The following is a 25224-nucleotide window of genomic DNA, read 5'->3' as shown; positions in this document are numbered from 1 at the left end:
CATCTCCCCTTCTCCTCTCCCCTCTCTCTTATAGTCAAACTAAGTTTTCTTATAAGGTATCACAACATGACTGCTTTTTCCACCTCCAAACCCAGTGGCACACACTGCAGTTTCACTTTCAACCCCTATTTGCTATGCAGAAATAGAACAGAAGCAGCTTTTCTTATTTTTGCATTTAATCTGGTTACAAAGACAACCACTGGATTTTGACAAAACGTGGTTGGAGCTAGCTGCAAGGGAACTTTATAGGTCAGGAAGTCTGGCCCTGTTTCATTTTGAGTGAGAAGGAAAAAACAACAATAGATCAGAAGCATAGGACAGGATAAGTAGAACTCTGGAAGTTCAGCAGAGACCACTGAAATTTTGATGTTAGGAACTTCTTTGTAAACTGTACTGATAGCAGTATAGTATAGCAGGCACTACAAAATAACCATTCTCAGTCTGGACTTAATATTAGTCTTGAGGCTTAAAATATTGTTCTCAGTAAAATAAAAACAGTAAGTGTCCAGAGAATGAAATTTCTTCAACATTCAGCTTTACTGTGCATGTTTCTGTTCATTTGCTGCCTTCTGCGTAAACTGTGAAAATCTGAATTACTTTTTCTTATGCCTCAATTTGTGGTGTTAAATATCACACTGGATTTTCTAACAAGTAAATGGTGTATTTACAGGAAGGTTTCCCATAGGTGATTCTACAAGGCTCATCTGATCAATGAATACAGATATTAACTATCAGTAGTAATTCATCATAAAACGTCTGTTTTAAATGCATCTCTTTCAGGAGAAAAACTCTACCTTCTAGTAAACTAAACAGCCTTTGACTAAATAAAATATTTTTAACTTTTTTTTTTTAAATTGTTTAACAGTGAATTAGACATGTTTATTTTTAATACATAGGTAAGGATATCAAGGACCAACTCTGTGCAGAAAGTCTGAATGCTAAGGTAAGAGGTATCCTGTCAAAATGAAATGGATGCTTATCTTGGAATCTGCCCTTGCCATGCACACACACACAAAATAAACTGTACCTGCAGCTTGCCCCACAGCCTGCATTTGTCACATCCAACACAGTCCATTATGCGGGATATGTTCTTGAAATGCAATCTGAATTCTTCCTATCAGTTAAAAGCAAAATAAAAAATGTTAAGTTAATGTACAGAACTAGAAGGTTAACAAATTTAGTACCATTAGAATATCAACTCTCTCTTACCAAAACTGAATAAAACCATTGCCTTTTGTAGTCAGGCCATAACAAAGGTCCACATAAACCCAGTTACAGCGCTCACATTAGGTTCCCATGTCTAGGAGCTATGCTTTTCTAACGTTAAGTATAACATTACATTACATGATAATATACTGTGTATTATAAGGCATCAGTTTTTAAAACAAACGTGACTGCGCTGGGGGGGTTTTTTGGAGATACCTATGTGAAACAGATATCCTATTTAAAAATAAACACCACTGCATCTACTGGTAATACTAATTCAACTCATTTGCCCCACCACAGTCCTGACGGCAGACTCAAGGCACAAAGCCAGAGATTTCAGTCTGCTTGGATCAGGACAGCAGCTGATTACATACAGTGGATTAAAAGGCCACAGATACAACTCTAAGTTTTTATCCCTGCCTTTTCTACTGTCAGCAGTATCATTCTGGTAGGTAGAAGGGTTTTCTAAAATAAGACAACTTAATTCCAAAATGGGTATTTTGGGTGTAATTCAGAAAACTAGCTTTACCTTTAATGACTTGGCTCCTTTTTTATCTCCAGCAAACATGGACTTTTCATCAAAGTGCATATGGAAGGACCTAATAAAGACAAAATGCGATCAAAACAAATGCATAACTACAACTGGCATAAACTACAATGTGCAATCAAGCTTGGTGAGCAGCTGATGCCGTAAGTGTAAAACACATTTCAGAGTTCCTAGTCTTTGCAGATTAGCCTAAAAAAATTACTCGATGGTATCAGTTTCACTATTTAATCACTGTAACTTGAAATCTGCTATTCACAGTTTTATTCTAATATACACTGAAATTGGCTTAATTTTCTCCTTCCAATTGATTGTTATCTAACCATCTGTCAAATACGTAGCAAGACTATGATTAGGGACAGTAATAAAGCCACACGACATGTTAACAACCACAAAAACTAGCAAAAAGGAGAGCAAAAGAACTGAACTTAAGAATTTTCCAGAGCAAACAGAAGAAAGAAGGGATGGATAAATCACCACAGGTTAAGTCTATGATAAGAACTGGATTACTCAGTGGATCATTAAAAGACTGCATGTACTACTTTCCTTTTCAGAATAAATCATGTCCTGGTCAATCATGTGCATCTTATATTGAAAAAATCAGAAAGAGCAACATACAGGGAGTAGCCCAGGGTGTCATGTGGTTTGGTTTTTTTTGTATTTTTTTTTCTTTTTCCAGTTTTTAAAGATTGTTATATTCAAACCTCGAAAATATTAATTTCTCCTGTCAAACGTACAAATTCATGTTGATCTCTCCCATTACTTAATTTTATGTCTTCACTCCACTCTGATTCTTGTCCTATCCTATCAAGAGGTTGCCTATGCTCACTTCCGAATATAACTGAGAATTTCAAACTACTGAAAACCAAAAATAATTCTATGCCTTACTTTGTATCTCGGAAGATATCGAGTAAGAGAGCTTTAGATTCAGCATCCTCATGGCCATTTCCGGTGTAAAGGTCAACAACTGAGCGCTCAAAGTATGGGGCAACCTTTGACAAAGCACGCAGCTCTATCAAATATAAGAAATACAAGTTTTTGAGCCTCCTTGGTCCTTCTCCTTTCGTTTCGACAGGGTCAAAGCGGCGAGTGAACTCTTTCACATTTGGTCCCCAGCGAGGCTTCCCCCAGGTTTCTACACAGAGGGAAAAAAAAAAAAAAAGGGCAGGGGGATTAAAACATATGTATTTAGAAAAAGAAAGTAACTAAGTATACACCAAAAACTTTCAAAAAAACCCAAAATACATATTACAGATACTGCAGAATCCCATTCTATAGTAAATTCAGTAATTTTACCTAGACTTACCTTCAAGAAGGTAATTTGCACACAGATGCAAGTTGATGCTAGCATGAAGCCCAGAAATGAGTTTATAAAACACTCTTTTCTCAAGACAAAGACCTGTCCAGGAAAAAAGACAAACAGATCCCAAACTAAATACTGGAAATAATTTATTAAAATGAATATACCTTGCCATTTTAGTGATGCAAGTCTGCATTGTTAACTTCCAAGAGTCACAATTACAGCATTGTTAATAAGCCCTTATATCCCATCATAGGAAAACTTTATCTCCTATTTTTTATATAAAGCAATACTGAGAATGAAGTTTGATATTTCTTGCTTAGTATTTCAGTGTTCTTAAACACAGTCAAATAAGTATCAGGTCAATTGTGGTACAGATAAATTGCCATGCAAAAATAAGATGCTTATATCGTTTAAGCAGTAAATTTGAAATAATGAATTTTGATAGTATGGATGCCAGAAATATACTGTGACTCATCTTAATTACAACTAGAGCTACCACTGAGTTAGAGGAGTGGCCTTACATAAAAGTATCAAAAGCCCCAGAAAACCTCACAGCATTGGAAAACAGCAAAAGTACTTCTTCGCAGCTCTACTGTAAATTCACTGAAGACTTAAATGCACAGAACAAAACCTTGGAAAATATGACTTTGATAAATATAGACTTCAAGAATGTACACAGAAATACAGTGGCATTGAGTGGTCAAAATATAATTTATATGTAGAAACTACTTATAATTCCACTTAGAACTGAAATTTAAGAGTTTGTTCCTTTCTCAAAGATACATTTGGGTGACTTCCCTGTCACTCCAATCTCCAAAAAGGGAAGCCTATCTGCAAGGCTGAAATGTGTCCTCATTTACAGACGTCACATTTTTAAAGGTGTGTAAATTTATATTCTTTCCTACAATAGTATCAGCTAAGAGATTTCCAACTAGACAAGTAAAGGCTTATGAAATGTAGAATGAACTAATTTTAAAATTAAGTACATTTAACCCACTTAATTTTCTGCACACATCCAAATGAGATTTTGATTGCTACTACTGCCATAATAAAGAGAAAATTGCTTTGCCTTCTGAACACACGTTATACTTATGTTAGATACACACAGTATACTTATGTTAGATTCTATAGTGGGAAAAGAACCATCAAAATCTTTAATGTTCTTTAAAGCTGTTTCCAAATAATAATGCTTACCCATAATTACTACTAATAATGTCCCTGCTTAAATGTCTAAAATAATCAGAAAATTCAAAGTAACTGGAAGTGAACTCCCCCATTATAAAAGACAAAACACTTAAAGGTTCAAGGAGTATACCATCTAAGTGAATCAGAAGATTTCCAAAGACCCTCAAGTAAAGAAATATTCTTTGAATGACAGAAGATACTAAAGTTATAATTTACTAAGAAGCCTACACTATGAAAAATGCTACAGCGTTTCTTCTAGTGAATTTAACATTATATTAACCCATCCAAGAGCCTTTACCTTCTAGCCATGTGTAGAAAGATTCTCCTGTAAATACAAAGCACACAGTTAAATGAAGAGTATTCATTTTCAACATTACAGTATCTTTAGATTACTATGCATACTAACATTAGCTGCCACCTGGACATAAAGCTAAATAATTTAGCTGTTAAATGAGAATAGGCACTGAAATGGTTGAACTTTGAGAGTAGTTTAAATCTATTGGGGTCAGAATAGGAGAAATACAAGAATGAGCATGACTAAGCTACTGATGAGGGCATTCAGCAATGTATGGAAGCATAAGTCTGATGATATGCACTAGTGGTGAAAGATGTGACAGCAGAGTGGAATTATATGTGACAGCCTTTACCTTGACTGATACTGTCAGAAGGCTTCACTTAGATCTTTTTGCCCAAGAGGTTTCAGTTGACTGAAAAATCTTAGTCTGTCACTGTAGACAGACCAAATGCTTTCCTCCCACTCTCTTCCCATCTTCCCAAAATCATGGACATTCAAGAAAGTACACAAAAAAACCTGTCCCTTTTCTTTTAAGGGATCTGACATCAGTATCAATGGGGTTCTGGAGAAGCTAATAACATTATTACAAACACATATTCTGTTACAAGGATAAGAATCATCAAGGGAACTGTGTTTTGCCCTTATCCACTCCTTCCCACTACTCCAAATGCAAGAATGATTCAAATAAAAATATTTTCTGATCAATAATCTGCATAAAAACATAACTTTCCTGCTCTCTAATTTAATAACCATAAAGTGAACAAATCACAAGTCCAAAACTCCCTAACGCTTACTTCATTTCTGCAGGTCAAGCAAAATAAGGTGACTTACCATCATCTCCTCCTTCAGGGGGAAAAAAAAAAATCCGTAAGTATTAAAAGGATAATTTCCACAGCAAAGCAGAAATGAACTACAGGCTTTACTAAAAACACTGAAAAAGTACAAGAAATCTTATTTAATCTACAAAAAATAGGCTACTTTCCATATTTCCATTCTTCCTCCTCAAGACCACATGAGACTTAACACATTATAATAATGAAAGTCACTAAGAAATTGAAATCTTAGTAGCAGCTGATTTACATATTCTTGAAAGCTATGTTTTAGGTTCAGAAAGATGGTTAGGAAGTAATTTTCTTCAGTCTGCATTGTTCAACAATCTGACCAGTGTTTCTTTCTGAAATTCTGATCTCTGCATTAAACTGTTCTTACAATTCTTTTTTATTTGTGTATACCAGCAATATATCAGCTTTTAGTAGTTATAAATACTGAGAAATCTTGATTTTATAATGGATGGTGCATTTTTTAACTCAGTCTATTGGCTAATAGTTAACTTTTAAGGGAAATGAGACACACTGACAGGGGAAAGCTGATTCATTTGGAACACCAGGTTACAGCTTTCAATTTAAATTTAAAAACCTAAACCCCAAGTCATTGGCATAATTTTCTTAAACATTCTTGCAGATAATTAAGCCTAAGTGTTCACTCCTCCTTCAAATAATGCAATTATTTGTACACTTGTAACACATCACATTATGGATCAAAAATTTACAGTTCCATTACACTAAAGTAAGTATGAGCTAAAGTGATTAAATTAAATGCTTTAGGAAAAAAGAAACAAGGTAAGAACACAAGAGTGCATCCAAATTGGAAAATCAGTGTGACGCTAAATAGCTTTGAGACTTACACTACAGTTTCCACATCAGCTCCCCTGACATTAATAAGCCCATTCATATGCAGAAGATTAGGCATGTATGTAATCAAGTACCACAAGCCTTAGTCTAAATATTGAAAATGTACAGCTACTTCTACAGAGGAAATTAAAAAAGCAGAAAGCACACCTACAGACTGAAGATTGCTATTGTCATCACTGCAATAGTCACTATGTTAAAAGAAATGTATTGGAAAATAAAACAGGCAAGACCCACCCCTACTAGGCGCCAGTGGATTTAAAGGACGATAGACAGATCGAGGCCTAGAAAATAAGTTAGAAAACACAAAGATCAGTTTTAAGCTAAACTGAGGTGCAATTATAAGAAACAGACTTCCTCTTCCCCCAATTACTTAAAGCAGTTTTCTTCATAGATGCTGTTCCATACTCTCCAAGCAGAAGGCCCCTTGTATCCAGTGTAACGTTCTGGGTTCAGCAGCAAATCCACATACTGTGCATCTGGAGATCTCTCATCTAAATAGGAAAACTTTTGTTACGTATGCTAACTGATCAATTAAAAAAAGATTTAATTTAAACAGTCACACAGAACTAGATACAAATAAGAGGTCTCATATAATACTATTCAATCTTCCAGTTGGATTATAAATGCCTTGTACATAAGAATACAGCAATAGATAGGCTAAATACAAAGCTCAAAAGTATATTATTTATTCCAAAGTCTCCTGTGTGTCCCTATTTTGTACAGTGTCTGATCATCATCTATGTGGCTTCTCCAAGTCCACCATAAACACTTGACATGCAATGTGTTCTCTCACCCTATGCTAAGATACAAACAGTGTTTTGTTTTAAATGGGCTTCAAATTCAGGGTTTATTTGTCTGGCAGTATTCAGTTGAGAGGGTTGCTTTTTTGAAACGGGTACACTGCATACAGGGGATTCTTAATAAAGACAGGGTCAAAGTAGTACATCTTGTAGTTGGTACATACTGTACATTTATTAGCTAAATCCATTATTTCTTCAAATACCCTTGTATACTGGCAGAAAAGTCTGAATCACATTGCTTAACTAACAATAGTCTGTTGGTTACAGCAAGAAGCACATTATTTAAGCAGCATTTCAACAAATTATACCCTCATCTCTGAAGTTCACTATAAATTCAGGCAATTTATCCAAAGAAAATTGTCAAACTGCTTAAAAACTCTGAAGAAATAGGAACTTAAGTTTTGAGCTATAACCAGTAAAAAGCAGGAAGAATTCTACCCTCTTTGAAATTCTAGGTCAAAAGCAATTCATGCTTAAACAGACCCCACATACAATACAAGCCAATAGTCTTATTCACAGGAATAGGCCAAGAAGTGCCATGTAGTATTTCTTCAGACATTAAAAAAGAAGCCACAGAAACAGAGAGCAAAACTGCTCTAAACAAAAGGGGATGATTCTGCATGAGCACTTAAGCATCACTTCGGCAGCAGTAGCAAAAACAAAGGGAAGAGACACACAGCAACACAATGAGTGCCAGGTGAAAGAAAGTCAAATTACAGCTTTATTTATTTATTTGGCAGTGTGGCTAATCCAAGCAGTTACTATGCTTCCTGGTCACTTCAGGTCTCCACTTTTTCTTCTTATTATCCACATACAACTGAGTATACATGCACTAGGGAGCCATGCAACAGAAAGATGGAAAGCTGACCTGGGTTACTAGGTATTTTTCAGCTAGATCGATTCCCTTATCTAGTTTATCATTAAGCCCCCCAAAAAAGATAGTAAAAAGTAAACCTGATTATGTGGTTCTGTGCTACAGCTGAGTTAATTAAGAGCTCTTTCACCACCTGGAAGAGAGGAGAGGAAGAGAGCAAAGGTTTCTCCTTCCTCCCCATCACTCCCAGTGGTTATTTTCTCTCACTCTCCCTGCTTCAGCTCACAAATGCACACAATAAGCCAGTTGATCACAACAATGTGGGAGACGGCAGAGAGATGTCAACTTACTGTCCCGCTGTTTAAGTAAGCTGAACCAGTTTACCATGCAGAAAGATACACACCAGAGCCAGTGCAAAAAAAAAAAAAAAAAAAAAAGGCACCAGAAGAACATAGCTGGAGAAAGTACATCCTTCTTCAGCAGGGTATGAGAGATGGAGTTAAAATCAGGAACTACTTAAGTTAGCATTACTTCTAAAAAAATGCTCCTGAACTACACCTTTCCCAGCTGAGTACTCTTAAAAAATGTACTTAGACAACTTGCAGATAGTAGAGACAATAGCAGCTTATTGCATATAACAGGTCATATCTGCAGTAATGCTCACCAGCTCCTACAGAAACAGCCTAAACAGAAAAGGTTTACAGATCAGACACAGCAGAAGCGCTGAAAGAGAACTGCAATTGATAAGTCCACTGCAGCTGCTACTTTCTCAGGTGACACCAAACATAAGCCGAAAGGTAAATGAAAACATCTAGCATTATGCTCTAAATATTCCTAGCATAGAAAGCTTTCTAAGGTGGTTATTAAAAAGGACTTAAGCAGTCATTTCTGAACTTGGCAATTCTCATGCTTATCTGAAAAACATTCCTTTGAGCTTTGAACATTACAAGCAAATAAAAAGACTCACATACGCGGAGCAGAGGGAAGACAATCTAGTATCCTAATGTTTTAACAACAAGAAAGTCCTTACAAATAAGTGTGCAGAGATCATTTGGAAACAGCAAGGCTGGAAGAAGAAAAAACTCAGTCCAAGCATAGACAGTAGAATAGCAACAAAAAATAATGCAGTAGTAAGAAACTGAATCAGCTGCAAGTACTTTGTCCTATATTTGTGCTAAATGTAATTTCTTGAAAGAAGCTTTTAAAAAAATATATATGCTGTCCCCCCCCAATTTACCTCCTTTTTTACTTCCATAAAAATTTCCTGTTCACTATACTAACAAGAGATAACAGTGAATGTGCACTGTGTAGGCTACAAAATTCTTCTTGTAAAATTACAAAACCGATATGAATTGTCACATTTCCACTTAGGACAAAATTAAAACCTTTTAAAAATTTGCAGAGAAACTATGATCTTTTGTGGGTTTTTTTAAGATACAGTAAATAAAACAAACACTGAAAAAGCTTAAACATTTTACCATCAAGTTCACAAAAATGATCCTGTGAATCATCGTATCTTGCCCAGTCAATGAAAGCCTCCTTACTTTGGTTACTGAGGGGAGAAAAATACATCTCATTTTAAACTTTTAAATTAACAACATCAATGAGCTACTGAAAGAAATACATTCCACATATAGCAGTTAACTCAGAACTGAATTCTGAGTTACTGTATTTGAAACTCGAGAATATATGGAGTTTTGGCTTGTTAATTGCCTAGAGAGTCAAGCAGGCATCAACTGCAATACTTTCAAAAGTCACCTTATTGTTGGCACACAGATTTCACCATCATTATTTGAATGAACTGAGCAGTGGGTCCTCTTCCTTCAGTTAGAGCTTGGTAAAGGACGTTCATAGCATTCATTTTTAACACTTTTCAAAGTACTAATTTTCATAACCTATACTTTCAATGAAACCTACAATAGTTAGCCTTGCTTTTTACTGGGAGACTGGGTGTCTAAATCCCCCTTCCAAGCTAAATTACTCTATGAACATGATTTGTCATAAGCCATTTAAATAATAATGGTATTCCACTCACTCTAACATTTTCAGAAGTGCTAGACAGACAAGTGTACCAGAGAGACAAGTGTTGAAGTTCCCATACTGTGAAACACAAATACTGCCAAAAGCTTACTTCTATGTCTATGTGCAGCACAGAACTACTGATGCTACACTACTGACAGCAAAATGTAAGCAAAGTTAAGGTTCAGAACTCTGCTCCAGGCTGAAGTGAAGCACCTTGAAATAATGAAAACTACCTATTCCATTTGATTGAATCAGTAATAGCTCAATTTTACAAACAGAGGCAATTCTACAACAAGATAAATTTCTAACCACCTGCCAAATCACAATAGGAGACTTTATACTCGGCGTTAAGTGAGGAAATTCTCTGGTAATTACTAGCAGGCAAGATTTGATTATTACAAGAAACACAACTGATACAGGAAAATAATTCAAAACCATGAGGATGATACACTCCTAGGCAGAGAACATGGAGGTTTGCCTACAAAGCACAAAGTCTTCCTGTACTTGCAGAATCCATTATCTGCCCTCTCCCAACTTTAATCGTCTATCCTACCCTCACAAAGGCATTCTCTTTAGGTCTCCATTTGTATATTCAATCTCATGTTCTTTTTCCCTACAGAAGTGGAACAGAGTTAATAGTTTCTTATTTCCCCTAAAAAACCTTGGATAAATGCTCTTCCCAGTTTGGTTTAAAACACCACACACCAGGCAGAAGCAGTTGGTTTTTCATGGAATAAGAAAGTTTTAACATCTCTATCAGGTAGAACTGCTGCAATTTCTGGCCAAAGACACCACATGTCTCCATCAACAGTGAAGAATTCATTTTTCTATTTTTATTTTTCAAAGGTAAGTAACCTAATAGAATGCTAGGTTTCCTAAATGCTGTTCCTCACACTTTTGTACTCAGGGGTAACACCATCCTGCAGAATTCCTCCCACCCAATCTTGACAGTGCCATGCAATAAGCAAGATCAGGGAATTGATCCAACCTACAAATAACTTTGCCAACAACAAAAGTAACTCACAAGCTCCCTGATCTGGTTCACTGAATGACCACAAACAGGCACATCAGTGTAACAGTGGGACACAGCAGGACAAAACCTCTTAATCCATCACAGTAGTCAAGAACAAAGAGTAGAAAAAAGGTGGGGTTATTTGCAAGTTTCTTCTGACTCTTGATGCTCTTTTAAATAATATCAAAATGTACTTTAACCAAAAAAAAAAAAAGTCTACTTAACACTTTTACCTTTAGATGTTCATGCATCGTTTCATATTTCCTTTCTAATGGGTTATGGAAAGAATGAAGAACAAAAACCAGCACATTGCCCAAACCAGACAGACAAAATAAAATGTTCCTTACTAATTTTGTACTGTTGATGTAAATCACAACATACCTTAAGGTACTGTTAACTGCCCCCAGTTTGTTAGCTTGCTCACAGTCTTCCAATTCTTTGGAATTATTTGCCACTTTCGAATACTGTAAGAAAGGTCATATTTAATATGTAAGTTAATTACTTAAAATACTCTAAGAACAGGTGTTGTGAAAATTATTTCTAAGTTTAGCAGTGAATTGCCTGGTATCAGAGAAAATCTTCAGATTCTAGAAGCAGCAAGTAATTCTGAAACACTTCTTAATTCTATTTTTTTCTTCACTTAATTTCATCAGGCTGATTTCACTCATTATTTAACTACTACAGAAAGTTCAGCTAAAGATGTCAAAATTTTGTTTTGCTTTTTTTTTTTAATTGAATTCTTTTATGTTATGAAACACCCTAAATGGAATGTTTCAGATAGTTATTCAGTCTCATAAAAGGACCTTGAAAGACAAGCAATGTCACACCTTGTATATTGCAAGTATAACCATACCTCATTTTATTTATCATTTCAGTAAGTATATTTATCAGTTTTGGCTATTTTACTCTCATGTTTCATTTAATCCAACTCATTGGCTTGCTTTCGATGTGCATAGGATTGGAAGAGAGGTTTTTCCTGCTGAACTCAAATGTTGTGTATTTTAAAGAGACAACTTAAGTATTTAAGCTGAACTTTGATTCTAAAGTATTTTTTAAAACGTAATCCACTAAAATAGACTTACTTCTGGAACACTTCTAAGGAGAACACTTCAAGAATTAAATATTAAATTTCATTACTCTACAATAATATGGTTATTTTAGCAGGGAATTTCAGTCTGTCAGTTTAAAGCTCAAAAAGTTCTGAAACTTAAAAGGTAGCAACAGTGCTCTCTTAAGAGATAAACTCAATTTCCCCTTTTTTGGTGTTTTTGGATAATAAATGATGATTTTTAAAAGAAAGAATAATCCATTTCTGAGGACAGACTTCTGGTCAAGGTGCCAGCGGCAAAGCACCGCCCCAATGCTTCTCAAAAAAAGAAAGGATTTAATTAAAACTGTTCATATGAGCGAGCAAGATGACTTCCTTTAAAAAATGCATTTGCCAGAACTAATACAAGAGATAACAGCAGAATCTACTGAAGACCAAAGAAGTGAAGGAGTTTAAAAACCACCAAATAATTCAAACCTTGTCAGGGCCCTTGACCATAATGAATATTTATTCTAGAAGGAACTTCTCACTCAATTTTCCTGGTTTTGACATATATGGGACCTCATTCTTTAGCATCATATGGACGTTAAATGGAAAAATCTGAACCAGGAATGGATCTGACCTAGACTGAAACAGATACTGCTGATGAAATAATGTACTGAGATGCTGAAGTAAACATTCTGCATGTCTAGAGCTGCAAACCAATCCCTACCCTGAAGTGAAAAAAGGTTACTGCCAAGATTATACTCCTAAATTTAAGGTTTCAAATACAATGAACATTCAAGTCTCAAAACATGTTTCCAGCCTTTCCTATTCTACTGGGTTTAACAGCAATAGCTATTAGTGCTCTGTGACCCCTGACAAGATCAGGACAAAGAATCTGTTCCTGCCAAGCAGGATCTCTTAAGAGTAGTTTCTGGAAAAAAAACAGAAAAGAGAAGGGTAGGAAGCAAATTACTAAGTTAAATGCTGTAACCTCGAGTTACTGCATCCTGCGCCTTGCTTCAAAGATTTATACAGCAGCTGTCATGATAGTTCTTTAACCTGTAGCCCCAAAATATGTGTTTACCCCTCAAATGAAACAGGACTATAGAAGGGGAAATTACTGTGTGCCCCTCCAACACTATTTCAAAAAGCTAATGTTGGTGTGCAGAATTAAAAAGAGATCCTTTACTGCTAACTGCACTCCTATGGAGAAGCTGTGCAAGTGTAACTTTGGTCTTTGCTGCTAGATGAGCTTTCAAAAGAACTGTTCTCTTTATTGCTCAGCAAACAAACAAAAAAAATCCCCCACAAAGCCTAAATAAAGACAGAAGTTAACAAGCTCCTCTACATTAGAAGAGAAAGGCAATGGGAAACTGCACAGAAGCCACAGAAAACCACCCCACAGGATTCTATCCCAAGTATTTCTACTCAAGAGATTATAGCTCTCAGTATTAAAAAGATGTCTTTGGTTGTTTTCATCTTTCCCAGGCAGACATTATCAGGATGAAAGAGGAAAAGTGGACATGTATGTCCCCAGAGAAAAAAGACCCTTTTTTTTTAACCCAATACCTTATGGATAAGCAACAAGACACAAAAGTTTCCAAAATGGGAAATTAGCACAGGCTAGTAGCACAGTACTCGCATAGTCCTTGAAACAAAACACTCGTACTAAGATGAATTTGACATTTCCTTAAAAAGGATATTAAATCAGGTTGTCGATTTCTAATTGGCTCAAATAAAGATTTTTTAACTGAACCAAAAAAGTGAGAAAGTGGTGTAGATCAGACTTATGTCAGTCCTGATGACTATTTTCCTGCAGAAATACTTGCTTCTCTGACAGAAAATCAGCATGTATTAGTGACTTCTACTGCAGATTGAAGGTGCAGAATCACACAACGTTCAGTACTGTAGCTTGTTGCAACAACCTGCAAAGCAACTCAAAGGAAACCACTGTAGCAAACAAACCAGGAAATGACAGCTTCCCAAAGAAGCTATCCCAGTTTCTTTATTGTGGTGAAAGCAAAGCCTGCTGATTTTTCACTTCCTAAGTCCAATTTGATATGCTCATATGAAGTATCTAAAGAACAGCATAATCCTTGGCTACTAATTAACAACTTACTTATGGCTCTCAAGATTAATCCATCATGCAGCTCAAATGCCTACTAGAAGAATCCTTTCTAAAAGTCTTTAAAGTTTCACAATGCCTCTTTAGGAGGCATTACGGTATTCCAGGAGTCAGTTTCTCTACAATCAAGCTCGGGAGAGAAAAGAATCAATGAAAAAAGAGAACTGGCAACAGATTATCCAGCTGAAACACATGATCTTCCTCTCCAAAACAGTGTCAACTTTCCAGAATAACTACTGCTGCTTGTGCCGAAATGGTGAATGACTGACATTTAAGTCATATCAGTGAGAAAGATGTTTCTTCTCTGATTATTGGGAATCTTTAAATGAAGAGGCAGCATTTACATCAGAGTTAGTTAATATAAGTATAGGAGACAAGACTTCTCCTGAGCTAAAGCTTGAGCTGACTTGCCCGCACTGCTCAAGACAGCAGGACACACAAGTCACCAATTCATGATGCAGTATTCCTCTCAGCTATCTTTGATAATGTTTCCTTGCACGAAGTCTAAACCTAATGCCAATGGTCATTTATGATACAGTGAACTACACTCAGGCTGCCCAGTGAGGCAGAAAGCACTGGGGAGGGTGGAGGTAGGATAGTTAATCAGGACATGAGTCTACAAGACAGCTGAGGCACCCAACAAGAAGATCTCTCATTTGGGCACCATTATCCCATCAACTGCTAAAATCCTATTCTTGGGCACTGTGTTTGGGATTTGGGGGTGGGGAAGGGTTATTGGTCTTTCTGCTCTGACCTCTCTTCCTAGGCATATATACCCTCTTTACTTTTTTGGCTTTGCTAAGATCATTTGGTGATCTAGGAAGGATGGCTTGGAGAAAAGCAAGCAAAAGCCAACAGCACAAACTGACTATTTGAGCTTGAACTGACCACTTTGGCCTAAACTGTCTTTAAACTAATGACCAAATAATCTCTGAAGTAATGACCTCCTGAAAATTAGACATAGAAAACCTGCATGTAATTGTTTGGGTTCTTTTAATATTAGAGGTTGTGATTATACACAATTCTTAAAAAAGACTGCACTGCTACAGCATCTGTGCATCTTAGCCTATAGCTTTATAGAACATGGCCTGTACTCAGAAATGAATAAACAATTTTGCAACAGGCATTCTGTGGACATGTACTGCTCTCCCTGGCCATTCTTTGATTCAGTCTGCACCAGCTCTCAAGCAATGATAGACTCAAAATGACATGACAGTGCCAGCTACGTCAGAAACACTAAGGTAAAAACTACACTAAGGTCAGAAACTACATAAAGGTAAAAAGGTAAAGCCACATATAGGAACTGATCAGTTATCTTAAGTATTTCATCAGTATGCCAACACTGAAGGTTTGTACTAAAAAGTCACTCAGCTCTTGTAATGTTAAGATTAAAAAAAAAAAAAAAAAACAACAAAAACAGAAAGAACTTAGAAAATAAATGAGTACTTACTTTATTAGAGCTCCCAGCCTTAATTCCAACAGGTATTTTGCTCTAAAACCAAAAAATAAATCACAGGTTTTACGCTGTTCATAGAAATGTTTATGCTTGATTAAAACCGACAAATTAAACGTCATCCCTATAGAGGTCAAAGTAAATTTTTTAAAAAATAATTAAACTTTACCTTCTCAACATGTTATATCCCAAACAATGCTAGAAGAGACTTATTCTTGAAGTTAGCCACTTTATTCATAAGAGGACTATGACCTTAAAATACTTTGGTTGTATTTCTACTTTTGGAACGGCAAAGGATTTTGTCATTTTTACTTAAATTTAAGTTCTCATCAGTACATATTGTTAGTACAGTACTAGTCACCAGAAATTAGCAAACTTGTAGCCAAAAAACCTTTTTCTATTATATATTATTTGATCCATACCTCAGGACAAGGCTCTACATGACAATCTTTGATAGAACAATGGCCATCATCAGCCCAAAATGGGCATGGTCTCTTCAGGTTGACCTAAAAACACAAAACCAAAAGTTTATAACCAACACTTCCATAAGGCAACTGCAGAAGAAGGGTCTCAGTATCAGGAAATCCTTTAAATTAAAGGAGAAGATACAAGGTAAAGGAACTATATGTAATACTTTAAGTTTGTGGGGGTTTGGTCAGTCTCTCTCTGAGTACATAAGCTGAAGCTTGCTGCAGTGCAATTGTTAATGATAATGGCCTTCAGTGAATGAACAAAAACACATGGTATATTAAACTACAAACTAAATCTCTAACCACTGAAGTTTACTAATTCAGATATTTTGGATTTCAAGCAATGAAAACAGGTTATTATTTTAAAATGTTAAACAGATTCCTCAGTTAAAAAACCCTAACAAGACATTTAGCAGATGGTACGACTTCTTAGGAGTGATGACAAATATCTTCTAGTTACAATTCAAACCATGCTAGCACAGATACAATAAAAGCAGAGATTTTAGGTTGCTTCCCCTCATTTCCTCTATTCAATCCAAAACCACCATCCCTAGGAAAAAAAAAATATAAAAATTTTTTGGTATTTGTTCACTCATCTATTTTATAAATAAAGTGCAAAATAATTTTGCATTCTACAGTAAGACCTATTATATAAAACTTTTCCCTCCCACCTATTTCTACCAGAAAAAAGACGACCAGCTAAATTACAACTATCTTCAAAGTAAACTCTTGCAATAAAAAATGCTTACATACTGAGAAAGAGACAAGTAAGTAGGCAGTCACTGCTTTTACACAGAGGAATATTGTAAATAGAAGAACACTGCTGTATAAGCTGCAGATTAATTCAGAAAGAACACATGCAAATCAAGATACACTAGTCCCAGAATGACTGAAGAGCACTAAAAACCAGCAGACCCACAAACTGAGCTTCTATAGCACTTGTACTTTAATCAATACCAATCATGCACTGACTACGTAGAACATCCTTCCACTTTCTTCAAGGTCTGAAGCATTGAGTTTCATTATTATAATTTAGAGTATTACTCAGTAGTTTTCACAGATTAAAAGACAGATTCTTTATCATGAGCCTCCCACAGTTTGTGTGTTTTAATGTAGAAACTAAAAAGACAAAAAATTTTATTCCTTTATTTCTTTCATTGAGAAGTATTCTACTATCTAGAAACCACCTAGCACCATTTCTGCAAGAGTTTATAAAGGAAGTTTTACCTGGCCTTTAAATATAAACTACTTCATCCATTCAGTATTATACATTAAGATCTGAGATCTTTTATGGCTATTGAACTAGTAACACCATAGGAATACTGTTGTGACTGTAGTTACAAAAGTTCACAATCCAAGTTCCTACTACAAATTCAATTACTTCAGGGTAGGAGTGTTTTCACTCCAGAACAAGTATATTTCCCCTATGCTGTAGTTGACCTAGATGGTCATTGCCTACCTCCACAATTTCCACATCCATTCTGTGCAGGGATATTAAAAAAAACGTTGCTTATTCAGACAGGAAGGAGTGAAGAATATTCTGACTTAATTACTCAGTTGGCTTGTAAAACACAAACTCTTCCCTGTCACAACTGGAAGGACTAAGGGAAGTGTGGTGATGGGTGGACTGCATACTTGTAACTGCCAAGCTATTAGGAAGATCAGTATAAAAGATGAGGCAGGATTGTAATACATCATTAAAGTATGAACTGCAGAACTGCTGTTTGAAATAAAGATTAGCTCTAAATTTGCAGGATGAAATTACTTTGTATGAAACCTTGCATACTTGTTGATCCTCTTCAAGTACTTTGTTTTCTATCTTGCTGTTGCCTCTGGACAATCTAATTACCACTACTATGTCATATATTAGTACTGAAGTTGCACATATCTTGTTTCTCCCAGAAAGCAAATTTAGAACTATATCATGTAGCAAGAGATTCAGCGCGCAGATACACATTACTGCTTACTCAGAATAGAAAGGGAAGAGTCTAGTACTTTTTTCTCCTTCCTCAAATTCCTAACCCCATCTTGCATGACGTTAATACTTGTGTGATTCCAGACCAGCTAGATAACTTCCTACACCCTGAGAAGAAAAAAAACCCCAAACCAACAAAACCAACAAAAAAACCCCAACAAAAACCCCTATCAAATGACAAATCCAAACTAAAAATCTACCAGGTTAAAGAGATGCATTGGCCTAACCAAAAGATAAAAGTAGGGACGGGGCAGGATGATCTGCCCTAGAGGAGTGTAACCTTCTTTTTCCAGGGACAGGCAACCATCTCATTAGCTCAGTCAAAATACAATCTCACTCTCAAGTTAAGCATATCTGAAAAGAAAAATATCAGGCTTCCAATCTTCTTTTGCACATCATGTTCTAATACAGAGGAAAAAAAAATGTTTACAGTAATAAAAAAGTGATATTACATACTAATTGAAAATGGAATAGTTCTACCTACTTTTCAAAAGAATAACAGTTCTCTAGATAGCAAACACTAAAATCAGAACTAAGACAGTAATTTAAAAGGAAATCATAGCAATATTTCCATTTCAAATTACACACATTTCTTAGAAGACAAGTACTGCATACTGTCAGAAAGTTGCTAATATATGATCCTTTTCTAGATGCAGCAGTACAAAGGCACTATCTTTAAAATTACCATTTATCGGTTGAATGATAGCAGTCATGATTTACTGTCACTGACTCCAGGATTAACACAGCAAACAAGACATATTATCAACATTTGTTTTGTATCTTGCTGTTGCCTCTGGACAATCTAATTACCACTACTATGTCATGTACCTGTTACAACCAAATTAAAGAGCTGTGGGTTTCTTACAGACAGCTTAACATAAGCAAGTTGATTTGATATATAATCCTTCCTATATTTTCTGCACTTTATTTAAAATATTCAGGAAAATACCATTATAATTGTACCTTGTAATATCTGAAGTAATCACGTTCTTGTAGTTTCTGTATTTTGGGGAAGATCTTGAAAGTATTGAAGTCATCAATGCTTTCTATGTCACATAAACAATCATCTAGGACTCCCGTGAGCTGTTGAAACAATACATGAAAATTTTTTAATATAGAAATAGAATATTAACTACAGAAAAACCCTCTAAAGAGAAAAAATACAGCTGTAAACCCTCTAAAGAGAAAAAATACAGCAGTTGAAAGAAATACTAGTGAAATATAGTTCCATGGCAAATATTTTATTTCTTATCATTAAAATGCTCTATAACATACCTTACACACTCAGAAAATAAGACCTTAACGCTTTTTTGAGCTTAAGTCCACCTCCAAATGCAATGCTGAATCAATGTTAGCCAGATTAATAACTGCAGCCCTGAAATTTGTTGACAGTTTCTGTACTTTCTGTAGAATGAGCAACGAGACTTTCCAAACTATGAACATGTGGTATATTAGCAGAGTTGCATACCAAGTATTCTCCTACAAAATGCTCATGAGTTGAATTGCCTAAAAAAACCCCTACAGTCACACACTGTCATTTCTGTACTTCTCAAAGTGTAAGAACACCCCATCTAGTTTCTTTAGAGGCATGAGGAAAAGGGGTATAGGTACTTCTGTGCCCAAGAAATTTGTAACTTCATAGTTAAATTCTACAAAAAAATCCTAGGAAAACCAGGTGCAGGGATCTATGTCGTAATGCTGTAAATCTATCGTGAAACTTAGTCTGAACTTTCCAGGTCTCACCCCCCTTCTTGTGCCAGGACAGCAAGCCGGTTCAAGGTACTGCGCTAGGTTAAGACCAACTCTATGAAAAGCAGCACCCAAAAGTGTAGAAGTGCTACTGCCAACACACAAGGGCAAGGCAGAACTGTGGATGTGGCAGAGGACAGGCCCAACTAACTTTGAAGACTAGGCTACAGCAGCACTTTTGCCAAGACCCTGAAAGTGTCTTACTGAAAGGTGGAAACACTGCAAGTGTGATTCTATGAACACTTGTATGATAAATTTCAATAAATCTAAACTAACTGCTCCCAAGCACAGCTTCTTAAACTACTACATACATGTTTGAAAGGCCTTTCACTTCTAATGAAACGAAACCAAACACTGCTGTTTACTGCTACTATTCTTCAGCCACGCAGGAAATTCGCTGACATCTATGATGGCCTAGAAAGCTTTTAATATAGGAACGCCCACACATCTTATATCTTGCATGGGATGAGAAGAACTTTTGACTATTAAAAGGTTATGTGTAAAAGGAGAGAAATATTTTGTAGCTTTTTTTTTCCTCCACAGATTTCACATAGATGAGATTATGAAATCATCTAATCTGTTTTATGCATGATAAATCACTCCAGTACTTTACAGAACAGACACCCTTATATAATCAAGCTTGATGTAAAGGAGCCACTAGAAAGCAAACTGTAGGCTTCTGCTCTTTTATGAAGCCTAAAGAAGGCCTGGAAAATGGATTTCCCCTAACCCCCTGTGAGAATAAAGAGGCAAGGGTATGACAATAAAGCACATAAGTGGAAAATTCACCTTATGTAGATCCTACTTTTCCTGAGGCGCTAAATAGGCTGTCACAATTCTGTACAGTGATATGGTAATGAAGTAAAACTAATTTAAGGAAAGTTACTTTACCCAAAAGTTTCCATGCTGTTATGCTTGCCTTGTTAGTGTTATCTAACTTCAAACCTGGGCAAACAACTATGAAAGAGCCAATGTGCAATTACAGGTTTTTCACAAAGCCAAGAATGCTCACAGCCCACATGACTGCCAACTTCAAAGTCAGGAGACAAAACATGTTATTATTGACACTCACAGAAATAATTTTTCATTAAAAATTTCAAATTTTCTTATTGATCGTACACAGGCAGAAACCTGTAAAGCTATGGCCTTTACACATAACACCATACCACAAAACAAACAGCAGAACATTTTATTACAATATATAAAGGCAAAAAGATAACTCTCAACATTTTGCTCAAATAATACTAAACTGCACAGATAGGACAATACGAGAAATTTTCTTTGGACTCAGAAGATAAAGAGTATGAAGCTATTTTGACGACCAGCTCATGACCAGCTTACAAAAATAATTTTACCATCTATGCAAAACAGCAAATGCTTTTTCAGGAGGAAAACATCGCAGATAAACATGTAGTAGTTACACTCAGTGTCAAATACCCATGGAAAAAATAAAAAGCTGCAGCCTTTTTATTCAACTAAGATCTCAATCCAAAAAATGTCTCTAAAAATGCGGTACAGCTTACTCAGATCAACGAAGTTTAAGAAAGGAACCCTCCCCAAAAACTAGAACTGGTCTAAGAAATTATGAAGAGAAAAATTAATTCAGAGTAACAAGTGCAAGCAAACTAAATTCTCCATTTTTTTCCACACAACTTTTTTAGAACTGGAACAGTTAGCTCCTTGTATACATAAAATAGCAAAATCAATGTTTCCTTGAAAAGCATACTCTAAAATTAAACTATGCTATATCTGTACCAAACCACAATTTATTAAATAGTTTGACAGTACATATGAAGCACCAATACTGCACAGCAGTAGAATCAGTTCATAACACAGTAATAAAACGGCAACACAGCCTTCAAGTACTCCAGTCAGAGGGTTTCCTTATTAGTCCAGGTATTGTCGTCAGTGTTCTCACTCGTGTGAGATGGAACATTCTAAGAACATGCAGAAAATTGTTTTGGTTTTGTCAACACCTGGATCTTCCAGTGAATTTTTTTTTCCAACTGGAGACATCAAAATAAGAACAGTGTACTACACAGTTAAAATCACATATTGCAAGACCTACTTTGTTATTCACACAATTGGTATGTTGCCTTTTTTAAACTGAACTGCACTAGTTAACTTGGTCCACAAACATAGACCCAACTGTACTGTGAGCTATCACATCTTTTATTACAATGGACAATTATCAAGATTTCTTTTCATCCTTTAATTACTTTGAACTCTACAATAAACTCTAAAATCATTAGCCTGTTATAATTTGTATTCAAGAAGTCACCTGACATTGAGTAGCTGCTATTTTATTTTTTTTTACATTTCCAATATGCTTATCAAAGTATTGCCAGACATTGTCAAACCTAGTTTAGTTCTTGAACAAGTATCAGAGCTATACTGGAGATATAAAACTTCTTATTCTCTCCAAGATAAATCAACCTTTCAGAAGAAAAAGCCAATGTCCAACCCATATCAATTTCTCCCTATGAAATCTGGAAAGAGAAATGCATTCAGCACTTCAACATTAAGAAAAACCTGAATAAATTCATATATTAAGAAGCAGTCTATTCACACAAACAACCATATTAGTGTTAACAGGTTGTTGTCCTTTAATTGCTTCAACAATTAGAAGACCACCTGGGACATCTTGTTTTGTTTCTTAAATGTTTTACTTGCCATAGCTGCAGAATGTGAGAAAAGCTTTAGGTAACGTCACTTCAAGAACTAATGGCTAGCTTATCTTTTTCCTGTGCAAGTAAAACTTCGAATACAATATGCTAACAATTTGATGAAATAGCAACAACCAATCTCTCTGCCAAACATCACAGGAAAACCGTGCCAGTTTATGAATGGCTTCTTTGAGAATTCCAATTCCTTAACATTTAGTCACACTAAAATAGCATCTAAAGTAATGGGTTTTCAAACCTGAAACAACCTCAACTTACAATAAAAAAAGGGCAATTCAGAGGACAAACTTTGTTCCACGTGGACGTTGTATTCCTCTATAAACTCACTCTGATGTCTTTGGCCAAGCTAAAAGCCTTTCTCACTTGACACCAGCTTTTCAGCCACAGTCATGCAGCTGATAAATAGCAAACTCCCAACTACAGACGCTTGCCCTCCTGAAGCTGTGAAGGCACTTATAAAAAGAAGGAGCGTTCTCATCCTTCTCTGTAATGTGGGCAGACAGACACGACCTAAGCACAAGCCAAGTCCGGGCACTGGCATCACCATTCGAACATATGGTTTCTCATGGACTTCACCAGGACACCCAAGTTTCTGCCTGAAGCCAACGGCACGATCCCACCTAGAGCTCCTCGGCACAACATCCCACTGACTGGTGCTTTCTGTGCTTCCCAGGTCAACCAACTTCTCCCCGGAGACAGGAGGCACCGGCCCCAGGCTGGATGCCGGCCGCAGGGGATGGAAAGGGAAGGACGTGGGCTACAGACTTCAGAGAGAGATACCCGACTTCTCCACGGGGAGGCTGCACAAGAGACGGCCCGGAGCTACCCCCACGACCCCCCGGAGTGACCTCATCTCCAGCCTGTGCTCTCCTGCCCCTCAAGGGGGTCCGCAGCGCTGCCTACGGCCAGCGTGCACCCCTGCCCGGCCACGCTCTCCCCGCGCTCCTTCCCGTCCCGCCCGCCGCCCGTCCCCACCTGGGCCTCCGCTGTCAGGACGCAGCCGAGCAGCGCCAGCAGCCGCACCGCCAGCCGTGCCCCCGCCGCCGCACTCCGCCCGGCGCCGCCGTTCATGTTGCTGCCGCCGCGGCTGCCGGAGGAGGGGGCAACCCCCGCCCCGCCGCCGCCGGCACAGGAAGGAGAGGGACGCGGGGCGGGTCGGCGGCAGTGGCAGCAGCGTCTCCTCCTGCCGGCGCGGCCGCTCCTGCGGGCGGCGGGACCCGTCGGGCGGGGGCGCCGCGCTCACCGCGACCCGCCCGGGCTCCTCTCGCGCAGCACCGGCACGGCCGCCCGCTGCCCCCAGCGCCCGCCGCTCCCCCGGCCGCGCCGCGCGGCATCTCGGGAGCTGTAGTTCCGATCCCGGGCCGGGGCGGGGCGGGACACGGCGCGCGGCGGCGGCGCCGCCCAATCGGAGAGGACCACGCGCGCCTCCAAAACAAACGGCGGCGGCGCGCGGGTGGGGGTGATTGAGCGCGTGCGCGCGGCGGCGGGAAGGGCCGCGTGAGGGGAGGCACGAGCGGGGCAGTGGAGGAGGGCTGTGGAAACCAATTTGTCCCCGTGAATCCCAGTGCATCCCGCTATTTCCCAGTTCATTCTAGTCTAACCCAGTATAAACTGAGTCCAGGCCAGTATATCCCAGTGCGGGACAGTACATCCCAGTCCATTCCAATATAACGGAGTCCAGACCAGTATCAACGACTTTGGCCCAGTATCATAAAATCACAAAATATTCTGAGTGGGAAGGGACCCAGAAGGGTCATTGGAGTCCAACTCCTGGCCCTGCACAGGAGAGTCCCAAGAGTTGCATCATGCGTCTGAGAGCATTGTCCAAATGGTTCTTGAACTCTGTCAGGTTTGGTGCTGTGATCACTTCCCTGGGGAGCTTGTTCCAGTGCCCAAACATCCTCTGGGTTAAAAACCTTTTCCTGATATCTAAGCTAAACCTCCCCCAAGTCAGCCTTATTTTGAGTCCTGCTGCTGGTCACGAGAGTGGAGAGATCAGTACCTGCCCCTTGGTTTCCCCTCGTGAGTGTGTTGAAGACCACAATGAGGTCTCCCCTCAGTCTCCTCCAGGCTGAACTAACTAAGTGTAATCTAGCCAATCCCCCTAAACCCAGTTAGTCACAATCTAAACCCAGAACAACCCAGTCCAGACCTGTATAAACCAGTTTGGCCCAGTATATCCCAGTCCATCCCAGTCTAACCCAGCAGGCTGCGGCTGTGCTGTCCCAGCACTACAGGGGTGAGTTGAGCAAGGCTGCAGTTCCCCCGCCCCACTGTTGGGTTTATGGTGTTAGTGGTGTCCACATCCAGCCTTCAGCTGGGTGTCCAACAGAGACTCAAACCATTTCCACAGGCTTCCCACCTCCCTGCTGCTGGGAAGTGTCCTTGAGGTGGCTGTATTGGGCGCTCAAAGGCTTTTTTTCTTTTATGTTAAACTGCCTGTTTCCCTCGGCATGGCTGCATTAATGAGAAGCTATTTACACGGAGATGGGCACACCTAATTATTTTTTTTAGAAGCATGAAGCAAGATAGGGAAAGAGCTCTGCTTTGTCTGGTTCTCTCACCTATTTCCTTTGAGAGCAAGGCTGGAAACTAATGAAGAAGCTCCAGAGTCCCTCCACTGTTTCCTTTTTTTTGTTTTGTTTTGTTTGTTTGTTTGGCACCCTCTACCCCGCGCGCTATTTTATTTTTTTTTTTTTCCAGTGGAGGCAGGCTACACAGGCTGCTGTGTAGCAAATTGAAGCCTACCAGAGAGGAAGGAGATGCTTTCAGGCGTTGTTTCAGTAGAGCTAACATAATGAAATACTGAGTTGTTTGGAAAGAGGCACTCCTGTTTCCCTCTCTTTCCCTATCACATGTGTCT

The 25224-nt window shown here is 38.0% G+C and overlaps 1 protein-coding gene across 2 annotated transcripts in view; it reads right to left on the bottom strand.

The window, feature by feature from the left end:
• Nucleotides 1-23447, bottom strand: part of ERO1B (endoplasmic reticulum oxidoreductase 1 beta) — a 29155-nt gene extending 5708 nt beyond the window's left edge. Inside the window, exons 1-14 of one of the 2 annotated variants that reach the window (XM_032681932.1) lie at nucleotides 23337-23447; nucleotides 18892-19011; nucleotides 15906-15989; nucleotides 15481-15522; nucleotides 11254-11336; nucleotides 9317-9390; nucleotides 6595-6715; nucleotides 6459-6505; nucleotides 5365-5376; nucleotides 4537-4563; nucleotides 3057-3149; nucleotides 2639-2885; nucleotides 1736-1805; nucleotides 1028-1114 (exon numbers count right to left, since the gene is read on the bottom strand). In XM_032681932.1, coding sequence (XP_032537823.1) covers nucleotides 1028-1114; nucleotides 1736-1805; nucleotides 2639-2885; nucleotides 3057-3149; nucleotides 4537-4563; nucleotides 5365-5376; nucleotides 6459-6505; nucleotides 6595-6715; nucleotides 9317-9390; nucleotides 11254-11336; nucleotides 15481-15522; nucleotides 15906-15989; nucleotides 18892-19011; nucleotides 23337-23432 — 1203 coding nt within the window. In that variant the 5' untranslated portion in view covers nucleotides 23433-23447. The remainder of the gene's footprint in view (nucleotides 1-1027; nucleotides 1115-1735; nucleotides 1806-2638; nucleotides 2886-3056; nucleotides 3150-4536; nucleotides 4564-5364; nucleotides 5377-6458; nucleotides 6506-6594; nucleotides 6716-9316; nucleotides 9391-11253; nucleotides 11337-15480; nucleotides 15523-15905; nucleotides 15990-18891; nucleotides 19012-23336) is intronic. The other variant, XM_032681933.1, reaches the window with a different exon arrangement.
• Between the last annotated feature and the right edge of the window lie 1777 nt (nucleotides 23448-25224).

Source organism: Chiroxiphia lanceolata, chromosome 3 (assembly GCF_009829145.1).
Source record: "Chiroxiphia lanceolata isolate bChiLan1 chromosome 3, bChiLan1.pri, whole genome shotgun sequence".
Lineage (NCBI taxonomy): Eukaryota > Metazoa > Chordata > Aves > Passeriformes > Pipridae > Chiroxiphia > Chiroxiphia lanceolata.
The sequence above is the reverse complement of the archived record's forward strand: the minus strand, read 5'-3'. Positions and strand labels throughout refer to the sequence as shown.